Source organism: Arvicanthis niloticus, chromosome 18 (assembly GCF_011762505.2).
Source record: "Arvicanthis niloticus isolate mArvNil1 chromosome 18, mArvNil1.pat.X, whole genome shotgun sequence".
NCBI lineage: Eukaryota > Metazoa > Chordata > Mammalia > Rodentia > Muridae > Arvicanthis > Arvicanthis niloticus.
The window spans coordinates 9658734-9673969 of NC_047675.1; the positions used below are offsets into that span (position 1 = coordinate 9658734).

Consider the following 15236-nt stretch of genomic DNA (forward strand, 5'->3'; position numbering starts at 1 on the left):
CCTAACTTGGATATTTATTTTTTAAATTCACTTTACATCCACATTGCTGTATCCCCTCCCAGTTCCCTACTCAGTCCATTCCCTTACCCCTACCCTTCTCCTATAAGAGAATAGAGACCCCCCAAATCCTGCCCATCCTGGTACATCAAGCCTCTGTAGTGCTAAGTGCTTCTCTTACTGAAGCCAGACAAGACAAGACAAGTTTGGGGAATTGATTCCACAGAGAGGCAACCCTGCTGCTTAAAGGTAGCCCCTGCTCCAGTTGTTCAAAACCCACATGAAGAACAAGCTGTATGTCTGCTACAAGCTGTACATCTGCTACATATATGCAGAGGCAGTGTGTAAGTCCCATCCTGTGTATGCTCTTTGGTTGGTGGTTCAGTCTCTGAGAGCCCCCAAGGGTCCAGGTTAGTTGACTCTGTCTTCCTGTGGAGTTCCCGTCCCCTTGGAGCCTGTAATCCTTAACCCAATTCTTCTGTAAGAGTTCCCAAGCTCCATCCAATGTTTGGCTGTGGGTCTCTGTACCTGTCTGAGTTAGCTACTGGGTGAATCCTTTCAGAGGACAGCCATGTTAAGTTTCTATCTACAAGCATAACATAGTATCATTAATACTGTCAGGGATTGGTGCTTGCCCATGAGATGGGTGTCTAATTGGGCTGGTTATTGCTTGGACATTTTTTTTGGTTTCGGATCCATTCTCTATTCCTGCATCTCTTATTTTATTACATTTTACTCAATCCTATTTATTTTGCATTGCTTAAATATTAGAAGAAAAATTCCCAGGGTGTAACTTATTTTATGTTCCAGTTTATTCTTTAAAATTTTTTGATATTATAATTTAATTAAAACATTTCTCCCTTTTCTCCCTCTAAGGCCTCCCACTTACTGCTCTCAACTCTCTTTCAAATTTATAGCTTCTTTTCTCATTAAGTTCTATTATACACATACACATATACATATATATACAAATGTACATGTACACACATCTACACATACACATGAACATGCACATGTACATATACATACACTTGTACATACATACACATGCACATACACATGATACACATGCACATGCAATATACATGTACATATATATACGCATACATATACAAATGCTATTGTATACATTTTTCTAAATATAACCTTTTCAATCTTTATGACGTTACCTGTATATATGTTTTCAGGACTGGCCATTGTGCACTGGACAACCAGTTGGTGTGCTCTTCCCTGGGAGTGCCACCTCTTCAGTCCCAGCTTTCCTAAGTTGACCACAGTTTTTTGTGTCACACTGAGGCATCATGGGATTTTCTCCAGTCTATGTGGCATGTTACAGTTCATTATAGCACATGGACATTCTCAAATGCAGTTCTGGAGGTGAATAATCTAGGTTATAAATTCCACTCCTTCCATATTTGCTAAGTACACTTTGTTTGACACTTACTGTTTCCCTTAATATTTGTGTTCTGTGTGCAATAGTTAAGTGTATTCTCTGAGGCAAGTGTGGATGTGGGGCTGGAGTCTATAGTTTTATGGACTCTAGTGCCAAGGATGACAACCCATCACTTCCACCTAAGCTTCTCATTGGTCAAGCAAGATTCTAGATCGTTTTCTGAACTTCCTTCCTGTTGTGACAATCTGTGTGCCAAAAGTTGGTTTTCTCTGGTGATATGATGTATTTATTCTGATAGTATATAACTTGAATAGACTTCTATAGAATGGTTGGCTGATGTTTTGGCAGTGAAAGCTGTTCCAATACTACAGTGGAAAGAAAGGCATTAGCAGACAATGATAGTTACCCCATCTCTATGTACATCTTTTTGTTGCGAAAAAGGAATCTTGTAATATTACATGCATTCATACAGAGTCAAACATGCTCTTTTTATACATATGTACAAATAATTGTGCTTTGAACTATCTTTATGATACACATAACATTAAGACTATATTCTTTATATATTACAAGTGTATTCAATAGACTATGTTATAGTATGATTTCTGCTGCTGTGATAAAAACGCTATTAAAATCAATTTGGGCAGCAAATGGTTTATTTGCCTTACACTTCCAGCACACAATTCAGCACTGGGGAGAGTCAGCGAGGAGCTTAGGCAGGAACTGCAGCGGAAACCATGGAGGCATGCTGTTTGGTGGATCACTCCCTGGATCATACTCAGCTTACTTTCTTAAACAACCTGGGTCCACTTGCTTAGAGATAGTGCCACCCACATTTGGTTTGATCTCCCATATCAGTCAGTAGTCAGAACAATCTTTCATTGACATGGCCATTGCCAATCTGATCAAAGAAATTCTTCATTTGAAACTTTCTCTGAGGTTAACAATTGAACTTCTTATATATATGAAAGACATTTTTATGCTAATGTCATCTATGAAAGTGGTATGTGTGAATGTATTATGCATCTGTGTTGTGTATATGTATGAGGGTGTTGTGCAAATAGTTGTTAGCTCTGGGCCTAGTTTATTGGCTTTTATGTATTTACTGAGTTCACATACTTATTCATGTTTGGCCTTGGCCTCTTACTCAACAGTGAGTCTAATACTGACGTAATTGTCAGTTTCTGTTCCTATATCAGTAGATATATCAGCTCTCCTTGTGAGGAAGGTCAGGCCATAGTATGCTCTAAATGATGCCTACCATCATAGGATCTTCAGCAGTGCAGGCACCTATTCTTACAGGCAAGAAACAAAAGGTTGTGTTTTCACCTAGGAAATTTGCCACTCCAGTGGCAATGTCTCAGGAAACATACAGGTAGAGAACTGTAGAAATTAATGTGTTATAGGTTGACACTTAGCCAGTAGGATGTAGAATAAAACATTGAAACTTGGAAGCTTTGCACACTTAGTAATAAATTGCAATATCAGAAACATAGTAAAAATGAAGTTCAAATAGCCCTTGACCACTTGATTGTGAGGTTCACTTATATCTGTTTTCTCTTAAATAAACTCTGTTTTTTAAAATCTACCTTAGTGTGTTGTGATAGTAACTTTATGTCAATTACTTGTTTTTAACCTGACAGCTACTCAGTGCCCATTTGGTTGTTCAGTGTTCTGGTTTCATCCTATATTTGTACTTTTCTCAATGTTAAGTAATCACATGTTGATGTTTCTGGGCATGTGCCTCTCAGTGTCATGTTAGAGCAAACAGAGCTGTCTATGTACTTATCTCGATAGATTGTGACATATTGAAAGAATGCAGTAAGTTTTATCTCACTCTCTGTAGAATGCTGTCAGTTTATCTCAAGTCATACCCCATAGAGTGGTACACTTTTCTGACCATGTTTCAGAAAACGTCTCTTATTCATTGGCATTGTATCCTTGTCAAGATTGTATCCTTGCTTGTGTTGGACTCTCCCACATGAAGTTAGGCTACACTGTCGTCTTATGCCTTCCCTTCATCACCGAAACCTTTCATTAACATTTCTGATGATAATTTACAGGCTTCATAAATCATAAGGACATCTATTAATATTACATAGAAATAGTGAGCACTAATATCCATATAGAGCTGCTTGCTTATAGCAAAGCCTGAAACTTTATCTATTAGATTGTTCAGGCTGATATACCATTCAGGTCTCTCTCTCAGACCCAGTCTCCTTGTCTTCGTTCTTCCAGGCTTGGCTTTCTGGAACTTTCTGGAGCTTTTTGGAGTCGTGTGCTTGCTTTGTCATTTGTTTTTGCACTCAATTTGAATTTCTTACAGTTTGAGGTCAGAGAACATGACTCCTCCATTTTTAAACCTTCTCTTTATAACCATCTCTCCATCTCCCTTTTTAATCTAAGCTTTTTATTCTCACTCTCATTTTCTACTGATTAATTGCTTCTCTGATAAATGCTGTGTCTTGAGAGCTAAACTTTGGGAAAGCTGAGACCAAGATTAATGTGGGCAAAGATTGTAAAGACCTCAGATGAAAGGTGGACTGGGCTTCAGCACAGGCCCATTGATACAAGGCAACAGCAACAGACAAGTCACATTTGTACACACTATCCATCAATTATCATTGCACTTAACATTCCTATGTGTTAAAGATTCTATATCTTCTGAAATCATTAGCTTGGTATTTAACATGTTTCATGGACAAAATAACAAAGACAGATCATTATTGCTACGTAAATTAGCATCATGAAAATGTGGCCAGCAAAAGGTCACAGAAATGAGATATCCAGCTAGGCAGAATATCCAGCCGTTCATCAGTGCCACTTTCAAAAGGCAAACCAACTCTTTAAATTAACTTGGCTAAAGGCTAGAATTTGGATAAAAGTTAATAATTTAAACCTAAATGGCAGGATTCTTCTTCTTCTTCTTCTTTTTTTTTTTTTTTTTTTGGATAAAGCTGGGATAACATACATGCATGCAGAGTATTGAAATTGTCCTTGAGAGAAACGAATGTCAAGGAAACTTTGCCCGAGCCTACTATCTGTGATATTTCAATAAAAAGTTAACTTTTTGAAATGTTTATATTTAAGCCTCTTGTCCTTTATTTTATGTTAAGCTGGTAAACTCAGAGTTACCTCAGAAGGACTTCAAAACATTCTGTAATTTATTTAATAGTATTAATTAATAGTTCTATTATGTGTACTTTAAAGACAGCAATAAACCTGCCTCTCATTTTGTATTCTTAACAGAAATCAGGAGTTAAAAGAACTTGGTGACCTTTCCCCACACTGGGACAACCTACGGAAAAATGTCCTTTCTCACTGTGATCAAATGGTGACTATGTACCAAGACATTCTGACAGAACTTTCCAAGGAAACGGGTATGAAGCAGCAACTTCAGTTACCCAGATTATATTACATTAATGCATGTCCCAAGGAAGCAATGACTAGAACTGTAGATGTGGAGATAGACAAGCCAATGATTAAACTTTTAACTCTCTTACCTTGGCATCTATAGCAAGGAAGAATAGACTATGGTACTCTGCTTTATAGTATTGTTAAAGTAATATAATAACAACTGAAAGAATTTTTAAAATTAATGTATGTGAAGAATGTGAAGGAATCAATGTTTTCCTTTCTGAAGTTCTTGTAACATCTCTTATTTTTTTCCATTGTGTATTGTTGAGGGCACACACATTACATATTCATTTATATGTCTGTTTATTCAATTGTTAATCATTTCTGATCTTTATTCTTCTAGGGTCCTCTTTCAAATCCAGCAGCAGCAAAGGAGAGAAAACACTAGAATTTGTTCCAGTAAATCTACACTTGCAACGGATGCAGGTCCACAGCCCTCATCTGAAAGGTATTGATATTCCTTCGGGATTGTCAGACTGTGTCACAGTGGTGTGTGTGTGTGTGTGTGTGTGTGTGTGTGTGTGTGTGTGTGTGTGTGTTTAGAAAGTTTGATGACTGGCAGACTCCCTAATTTAATAGTTAGATGAGCATGAAGAGGAGAGAACCAAGGTTGATGGGAAAGAAAATAATGCCATTGCTGCTTTTCACGGAACAGCTTATAAATGTTGCACTTGACCTAACTTAGAGACAGAAACTCAGAGTCTTAGCTCCCTAAATGGCATCATAATGGCTGACAGGTAATAGTCTTGTTACTGCTGAATTGGTTACGAGAAGAAGAGAAAACAAGCTTGATGTTGTTATCTTTGGTACAGGCCTAAACTCCAGAATGAAGCTGTATACTGCTTGTCTGCTTCAGTGGCAGTTCGCAGTAACATACATGCTCTTCCTTGTGGGAACAAGCCAGCTGGCAGAGCTTAGTCAGTGGAAAGTGGGAGAATGTTTTTCTTGATCTCCTGCTCAGGAGAAACGTGCAGGTTCTCAAAGCATAGCTGAGCTGTGTCTCAAGTGACTGGTGCATCATATTAGAGGTAGACAGCAGTGAAGCAGGGTGGGCACACTATCTTTAGTATCTGATTCCCTGAATTAAAAAGAAAATAACAGGAGACTAAAAGGAAGGAATTTAGGGAAAAAAGAGAGCTTGCTCAGCTAACTTGGATTGGCATGCGTATCCAATGACTTCCATAATGAAATTCCTCAAGTGAGGGTATTTAGACAACCAGCAATTCAAGTGTCAGCCAAGCCATGTTTCCTCTGAGCCAAAGGGGACCCTTCCTTCATTATTAAGTGGTTGCTGATTTTTTATGTGAATATAAACCATTCAAATTCTGCATCTTTACCTGTTACCTGCTTCTCTTCTCTACATTATTTCCCCTTCCTCCCTCCCTCTGTACCTCTTCCTCCCTCCTGTCATCCTTCCCCTGACTTCCACCTCTCCATTTCTGCTCAGATTTCTTCCATAAGAAATGTAGGCTATACCCCAATGATTTGTCTTCATCTCGAGTTTGAATGTAAAGACAGTTTCTGAAGAACTGCACTGAGAGTGGGCAGATTCTCCAAATGCCAGGCTAATGCTTAGCTCATGGAACATGTGACTGAGCAGAACTAATGCTATGTTGTCTTCTAATGACAAATGAAATAACCTTCAGTTAGCTTCAGGTGTTTTCAGACTATTAATTTTTCATCCTTATTAATGACTTAAGTGTAACAAATACTCACAGTAATAGAGAGGTTAGACACGATGAAACAACAGAAACAGAAGCAAAATCTCCAGAAATTCCTTTAAGTGCACACTCCAGAATACTTCAGTGTATTTCATTTTTACAGTCCATCAGTTATCAATACTATAAGATACAGATTCTTATAATATTATAATAATCGGTTGCAATTCTTTTTTACGTTAGATATAATAATGAAAGCACCATATTTGGGGTATAAAATGTAATGAATTCAAATTAAAGTAATTGTTTTTCTTTAAAGAAGTAATACTTTAGTGTTAGTTCAGGGCTCTTAATACTGTAATTGATAGTGTAATTGAGCAGCAACAATGTAGCAGGTCTATTTGAAATGTATATAATTGAATTCTTCTATGTAACTGCATTATCCATGCATTCTTAATTTTGAATATCAGTGCTCCATTGGTTATCTTCTCTATGTCTTTTAGCTATTGCTGTGAAGAAGCATCATGACCAAGGCAATTTATAAAAGGAAGCGTTTAATCAGGGGTTTGCTTTGTTTTAGGGGGTTAGTTCATGATTGTCATGGAGCATGGAAGCAGGCAGGAAGGCGTGGATCTGGAGCATTAGCTGAGAGCTTTACATTTTATCGGCAAGATGGGGATACAGAGAGGAATTAAAATTGTATGGACTTTTGACTCATAAAGTCCATTCTACATTTACACAGCTCCTACAAGGCCATACACCTCAACCCTTCCTAAACATTCCACCAGCTGGAAACTAAACATTTGAAAATAAAAACATATGGGGGCCATCTTCATTTAAACTCATATCAAGAAAAGGAAAATCAGAGGAGTAGTACTGAGGCCAGCTGAAAATGGGAGTCTCTCAAAGCCCCTTAGTTGCTGATTGGCTTCAGAGGGGATCTACAAGCTCAGGGTTTGCATAAAATAAAGCAAAACTTCCAAACAGACTGTGCAGATGCTTGTCCATTGCTTTCCTTTGTTAGATGTTTCAAACAGTTGCTATTGAAAGTATCTTAATATGTACCTTAAAATGTAATAAAACAAAAACATCCATGTCACAGGCGTTACATTAGAGTCACATTCAACAACAATTAGGTTTTTCAGTGTAACTGAGAGTAATAGCCAAATGGGAGAAGGAAGGAACTAGAGAAGCCTTGGAGCCCCCTCAGCTCTGTCTCAAGGGATTAGCTGCATCGTCTCTTCAGTAAGGGTAATTTCTCTCAGACTTGCTCAGGAATGATCATGGTCTAAATAGCTTGAGCTATTTAGAAATACAAACTCACAAAAGCCTGGTGATTCATGTCAAGTGGATTTTGGGTGCCATTTTGAAACCCAGATTATGTTTAAATTGTTCCTTGGTATGAGATCACCATGCAGAGATTTTCCTATGGATGCATTTTATAGCTGAAGTGATTTTAACAAGATCTCCTGTAAAAATAGAGCTATCTCATTTCTATTATTAAACACCACTAAAAGGCTACAAGAAAACTTTATTATGAGTTCTCAAATTATTCTGTTCTCTGCAGCTTGACACGACTCACCCATTTAAACCTTGCTTCCCGGAGGCATGGAATACATTGCCATTTTCACAAAACTAAAGGCATTTTTGAGATATCATATAATGTCAGTGAAGGGAGGAATATTTTTAAAGAAGACAAAAGAAGGGAGGCTTTAAGTACCTATTTTAGGATTTTTTAAAAAATCTTTTCACATACAGTGCATCCTGACCTTAGTTTCCTCTCCCTCTACTGCTCCCAGTTGCCCCTCACCCCACCTCTCCTCTCATCTAACTCGCCAGTTTCCTTTCAGAAAAGAGCAGGCTTCCCCGGGGATATCAACCAAACAGGCCATAACAAGGTACTCTAAGACTAGGCACAAGTAAGAAGAAAAGAGTAACAAGAGTCAGAGACACCCCCCACTCCCACTCTTGGGAGTCCCACAAGAACACCAAGCTGTATAACCATAACAAATATGGAGAGGTCCTAGGTCAGACCCATGCAGGCACCCTGACTGCTGCTTCAGTCTCTGTGAGCCCCTCTGAGCCCTGTTCAGTTGATTGTATGGACCATGTTCTCGTGGTGTTCTAGACCCCTCTGGCTTCCACAGTTCCTGCTCCTACAAGGTTCCCCATTCAACTTCGCTTTAATGGTATTTTCTTGATGGCAAAGTTTGAAGAGTTCTGTTACACATGACTAAAAATTATTACAATTATGAAGAAACACAAAGAGTGGGGTAAAATAAGAAAAATTTAAAATAATAGTACAATTTCTTGATATTAAATTGTTACCTTTCACTTTCGATTTTGTTATATTAGTGATTCTAGTCTCACTCTTCTGTCTGCTCCCTCCTAAAGAAAAACAATCAATCGTGGTTAATTCTAATTTTAAAGGAGTATGGCTAAGAATAAATGTGGTTCTTTAGCTGGACATTTTTCTTCATTATTTAGAAACCAGGAAATTAACCACCTACATAGATCAATCTACTATTTTGTAGTAATTGCAAGCGAAATTCAAGGCTCTGGGATCCAAAGAGAGAAACCTAATTGTTCTAATATTTATTAGTAATTATTTGTTCTCAAATGAGTATTACAGAATACTAAGTAAGCTTCTCTTAGATTAAAATTAAAAAGTAAGTTCCATAGAAAATATTGGTTTTTAAAAGAGTTCCCTACTTCAATGTGACAAATTTTTTTTCTGAATTTGAGTTAGAAATTGTATACTGTATAAAAATGTGCTGTTATTTCAGATCATGAGACAAAGTTTGCATAGCCATAACTGTAGAACAAAGCTGTTAACTGGTATGGAAATCTATGTTCATTTGCAGAAGATGATTCAATAGGTATTTTCAAGTATGTTCTTCAGAGTTACTTTTTGGGTTTCAATGCTAAAATTTTAAACTTCAAGTAAACCTATTTAAAATGTGAAACAGAAAAACCTTCATAGTTAAAAATCACGAACATTGAATAGATTCATAACGATCCGTGATTTCTGAGAGTTGAGTCTGGCTAAGACACAGAACCAACATAGCTCTAGACACAGACATGCCTGGCCAGAGAGACTTTACATGCTTTTTTCAATATCATGACACAGACAGTAGGTTTCCTTGTACAAGATTTTTTGATACTAATGCAAAATTATATTTGTGTAGACATAGGAAATTTAGAATTTAGAAAAAGTGCTACATTTCTGCAGTTGGATGATTTCAAAATTTCTCTGAAAGTAGAAGCTGAGTAGTACTTAAAGGTCTTTTCTCTCTTTAAAATATATCTAGTAATTATTTAGAGTTTCTTAATTAGGTTGTATTGGTTATGCTTTGATTTTGTAATTTAAAAATAAATTTTAAAATTTAGTTCTGAATTTTATTTCCTTTTTGATTTATAGTTATTGATGCAACAATTTAATTTGAGCACTAAAAGGTTTGGTTTTTTTTTTTTTTTTTTTGGTATGTATATTGTGTGAGCATGTGAAAGTCAGAAACTGACACTGGGCTTTTTTTTTTTTTTATCTCTTTCTATCTTGTTTTATTTTATAATTTTAACATTTTTAAAATTAAATTGGGTTTTTTTCTGAACTTTTTTCACACTGGTCTCAAATGTTCCCCAATCCCAGCTGTCTCTCTCTACATTCTCTCATTTCATTCCTCTCCTGACACCTTATCCTTTCCACTCCTGCCCCAAACTTCACAGAGTCCACCCACAAAATCTTTTTTACCCTTCCCAGGGAGATCCATGCACCCTCTAGAGCCCTCCTTTTATCTAGCCTGTCTGGTCTATGCATTTTAGTTTGATTATCATTTACTTAACAGCTAGTATCTATACATAAATGAATAAATACCATATTTGTCTTTCTGGGTCCAGGTTACCTCAGGATGATTCTTTTTTGTCCAGTTCTATTCATTTGCCTGCAAATTCCACAATGTCATTTTTAACAGTTGAGTAATACTCCATTGTACAAATGTACCATGATTTCTTTCTCCATTCTTCTGTTATGGGAGGTCTAGGTGGTTCCAGTGTCTGGTTATTATGAATAAGCTGCAATGGACATACTTGAACTTGAGCAATTGTCCTCGTGTTAGGATGGAGCATCCTTTGGGTTTATGCCAAAGAGTGATATAGCTTGGCCTTGAGGTAGAGCAATACTCAATTTTCTGAGGAACCACCAAATTGATTTCCATAGGAACTGTACAAATTTGCATTCCCACCAGCAATTGGAGGAGTGTGCCCCTTGTTCCATAGTCTTACCAGCATGAGTTGTCACATGTCACTCTTTAATTTTAGCCATTCTGACAGGTGTAAAATGGCATCTTAAAGTAGATTCTATTTGCATTTCGTTAAGTGTTTCTTAGCCATTTGAGATTCCTCTATTGAGAATTATCTGTTTAAATCTGTCACCATATTTTAATTTTATTATTTTATTTTTATGTCTAGTTTATTGATTTCTTTATATATTTTGGATGTTGGAACTCCATTGTATGTGTAGTAAAAGTCTTTTCCAATTTTTAGGCTGCCCTACATCTGATTGATGGTTTCCCTTGTTATACGAAAGCTTTTCAGTTTCATGAAGTCACATTTAATTAATTGTTGATTTTGATGTCTGTGCTATCTATATTCTGTTTAGGAAGTTTTCTCTTGTGCCAATGTGTTCAAGATTATTCCTCATTCTGTCTTCTATCAGGTTTATGTTGAGGACTTTGATCTACTTAGACTTTTGTGCAGGGTGACAAATATAAATGTATTTGCATTCTTCAATATGCATACATTCAGTTTGACCAGCACCATTTGATAAAGATGATTTCTTCTTCCCAGTGTGTTTCTGGCTTCTTTATCAAAATCAGGCTTTCATAGGTGTGTGGATTTATGTCTGGATCTTCAATTTGATTCCATTGATCAATGTATCTGTTTTTATGGCAACACCATGATTTTTCTTTTAAAATTATAGCTCTGTAATACAACCTGAAACCATGGATGGTAATTCATAAAGAAGTTGTTTTGTTGTTCAGGGTTGTTTAGCTATCCTGTTTTTGGTTTGTTAGTTTTGTTTTCTATTTGAAATTTAAAATCATCCTTACATAATTTCTCCTCTCCCATCTTGTTTCTAACCCCTCCAACAAACTGCCTCTTGCTCTCATTCACATGCATGCCCTCTTTTTAGTTGTTTTTACATATATATGTGCATCTGTTCCTAGATATAAGAATTCAACCTGCTTAGTTTATAGAACGTGACCTGTATTTTTTCAGGGTGAACATTTGGTATTGGACAGCCAAGCGGTGTGCTCTTTTCTCTTGCTTTTTTTCCTAATCAAAACGCAAGAGTTGTTTATTGAATTGACCAGTTGTGTCCTTCCACAATGGTCTCCATCTAATGAACAGAGAAAGGTGAGGGCTGCCCTTATCTGTGGGATAAAGAATACATATTGAGAATGTAATTAGAGATTATACTGGTTAGGGCAACTAAACTGGAAGTAGTGGGCTCTCCTCTACAGTCTGAACTACTACAGGTAGTTGGCTAGATTTTTCAGTGCTAGTTATGAAATTCCCTATATTGTGCATGTCTACAGTCAAATTAAACAGCTGTTAGCTATAGCCCAGATATAATTGCTATTATGTATGTAAATGTTGCATCTATAATTACTATTCTATCTTTGGTAATCTAGTCACATGGTGGTCATGGTTTATAAGCTTCACATTGGTTGCTTTTTTCCATGGCACTTTCTGGTGTAATGAAAGCTAATCCTTTGGATGAAGTATTTTCTCTCGGGTAGAAAATAATTGCAAAACAAATATTATACTATACTATACTATATATAGTAGATATACTATAATATATCGTAAAATGCTATAATTGAATTTATTAGTGACTTTTAAAAAGTTAAGAAATCATTACAACACTGTAATTATTATTAAAGTCCATTAGTTTGTTGTTAAACCCATGCTATATGGGTCACATTAGAAATTGTAGTTTATTTCTTTTAATCTTCTATTTTCAGAGTGGAGATGTTCTAATTTAATACAATAATAATTCAGATATATCTAGACTGTGTAATTTTCAAGAAGCAATGATGTTTACCTGAGGCTAATAAAACAATTTATGTTTCCTCAGTAAGCCATATCTTAGAAACAACCAATATGTCAATATCAAAATCAATTTGAGAAACATCTTCTCTGAAATTAGATGTCTCAACAAAAATGTAGTTTAACCAGAGAACATTCACTCTGCCTTTCTTAGATGGATATCTTCCATTTGAATATAAAAATGATGGCATGTTTTGAAGCCATAAATTTCAGGATCAAAAGATTGAGTTTCAATTTAAATGTATGGATTTTTGTTATAAAGAGAAAAATATCTAGTTAGAAACATAAATTGGTACATCTTGAGTTCTCTCCATGTTTTATAATAAATTACAAATGTATATATTCAAAACTGTGTAAATTTTAGAATAGATAAGCAGAAAATGACTGGATAAATTTTGTTTTTAATGTGCTAGTACTGTTCTGCCCTTGAGCAAAAAATAAATTAATATTTTTTTGTTCTTGTCTCTATAAGCTTTGGTTGAGAAATTGTTCATTTTTGTTGAATTTCAATATGATTGCAAATTAAATGATGCAAAACTCAATAAAGTAAAACATACAAAAGACCAATTAACATGTTATCTCAGTAGTTAGGTGGAGGAGTGAAGAACACGCTGTTCTGCACTGTAGCATATAATTAAGATGCAGTCATAAATCTTAGAAATATTATAACTTTTTGATGTGCACAGGTGGCTTTTAGAAAGATTGATTAGTTCTTCTTGCCCCCTTGAGATGAGAGTTCATAGTTATTCATACAAATTGAAACAGAATAATTTCTCAAACTTCCTGCAGCATGGATACTCTAGTGCACAGTGTGTGCAGGAGACAAATGGTTGCTAAGTGTTCATCTCCTTCTTTCCATTCCAGATGCTCTCTATGATGTCATCACTGTGGGGGCCCCAGCTGCCCATTTTCAGGGATTCAAGAATGGTGGTCTTCGAAAACTACTCCATAGATTTGAGACAGAGAGAAGGAAGTAAGTAATGTCAGAAAGAAAACAAATATTTCATTGATGATGTTATTCTTTCTTTGAATAAGTCTATAGACAAAGTTAATATTTTGGAGACCAGTTCATCCCAACAAATGGTTCTTAGCATTTTAACTCATCAGGTAAATTAAAGTTGCTGAATTTCTTTAAATTACTTGAGAATAGACTAGAACCAACAAAATGCATGATTGGGCTTTCTGGGTGCTCTGGGGCAGAACACTGATCTGAAATCTATGCTGCTCAGTGGGACATTTTGGTATCACTCTTGCTCAGTGTGAAAAAAAAAAAACACCATGCAGCTCTTTATCTAGACTCCTGACCCAATGTAAACAGAGATAATTGTGCTTAATGAAGAACATACATCCTTTTAAAAAATCTTTTTCATTTTAGCTGTATTTTTGATGATGAACCTGTTAGTGATTTCTTCCTTGGACTGAGGCACAACAAACAACTTCCCTATTCTTTAACTGCAGCTTTGGAAAGAAGAGCTGTCAGTGTGAGATAATTAAACAGACCAAGCTTGGTTACTTAGGAACAAATAACACACAGTTAATGCATTATCTCTTAAGAGTTTTAGATTACTATTTCTACACTTTTGCTTATTAACTATGTTTAAATGCTATTTAATAAAGTGTCTGCCTCAGTACTCATGACCCCTCTCATTCACATTCAGTAGAAATTACATCCTAATTTTCTCTAGCTATGACTACATCACACAAGCTGTACAAAAGAAAGAAAATAGAACATTGGGATAAGAACAGTTATTTTTTCTTCACAAGCAGTTACTTTTTTCTTTGATTAAAAATTTACAAATTGAATGCTATAGTGAAACAGTTATCATTCAGTGACTGGTGGTTTTATAAAGTATTAGACACTCTAAACAAGTGACAAACTAAGACCATTTAAATGTGTGAGCACATTTGTTACACACACAAAAAAATCATTCATTTCCATAGTATTCCAATATTTTGGAAGAAAGTATTCTAGAATTGAATCACTGTATCTCCAATGCATATGTATTTCTTCAGCATCTTCTTGGTTTCTTGGACTCCTTGGTCTTCTTTTTCTTCCCCCCCTCCTCCTTCAGTTTCTTTTCCTTCTTCACTTCCTTCTCTTCTTCCCTCCACCTCCTACATCTTCCTCCTCCTCTCCTTCTATTCTCCTTCTCCCCCTCCTTCTCTCTCTCTCCCATAGCTACTGATTTGACATACTACTACGATTTCAGCCGTAGACATTGTTCACATTTCTCTCAGTTTTATTTACTGTTCATTAGTGAGTCCTTATGTGACTATGATATTTTATCACATAGGAAGCTTAGAGTAACATTTGTAATCACAGGGGAGTATTGTTTTGTCCCCCAGGCTGCCCCTTAGTATCTATGCCCTGCATTTAAATTTTTCTGCTGTAGAAAATGATTCTGTTTCCTTCGGATTTGGGGAAGAAGAAGTCAGAGTTCCAGTGATAGGCCTTTCAGAGAAGGAATTTATTTCCTGCAGGTGAGTTGAGAGTCTGTTTAAACCACGACTCCAATAAAGAAGGGATGTTCTGTGTTTACTGAAGTGTGAGTGGCAGACAGGTTTCTGGCCACAGGCCTACTGTAGAGAGCTGTTTCTTACTGAGCTCCTCTGCCTCCTATAGCATCCTTGATAGAAGGGCCATGGCTTGTGCATCCATC

The 15236-nt window shown here is 36.2% G+C and overlaps 1 protein-coding gene across 8 annotated transcripts in view; it reads left to right on the forward strand.

Annotated features, from left to right (window-relative positions):
- The window catches only part of Inpp4b (inositol polyphosphate-4-phosphatase type II B), a 702669-nt gene that overhangs the window by 550196 nt on the left and 137237 nt on the right, over positions 1 to 15236 (forward strand). For all 8 annotated transcript variants that reach the window (XM_034522353.2, XM_076915453.1, XM_076915455.1 and 5 more), the window contains 3 exons: positions 4640 to 4770; positions 5151 to 5255; positions 13441 to 13549. In XM_034522353.2, coding sequence (XP_034378244.1) covers positions 4640 to 4770; positions 5151 to 5255; positions 13441 to 13549 — 345 coding nt within the window. The remainder of the gene's footprint in view (positions 1 to 4639; positions 4771 to 5150; positions 5256 to 13440; positions 13550 to 15236) is intronic.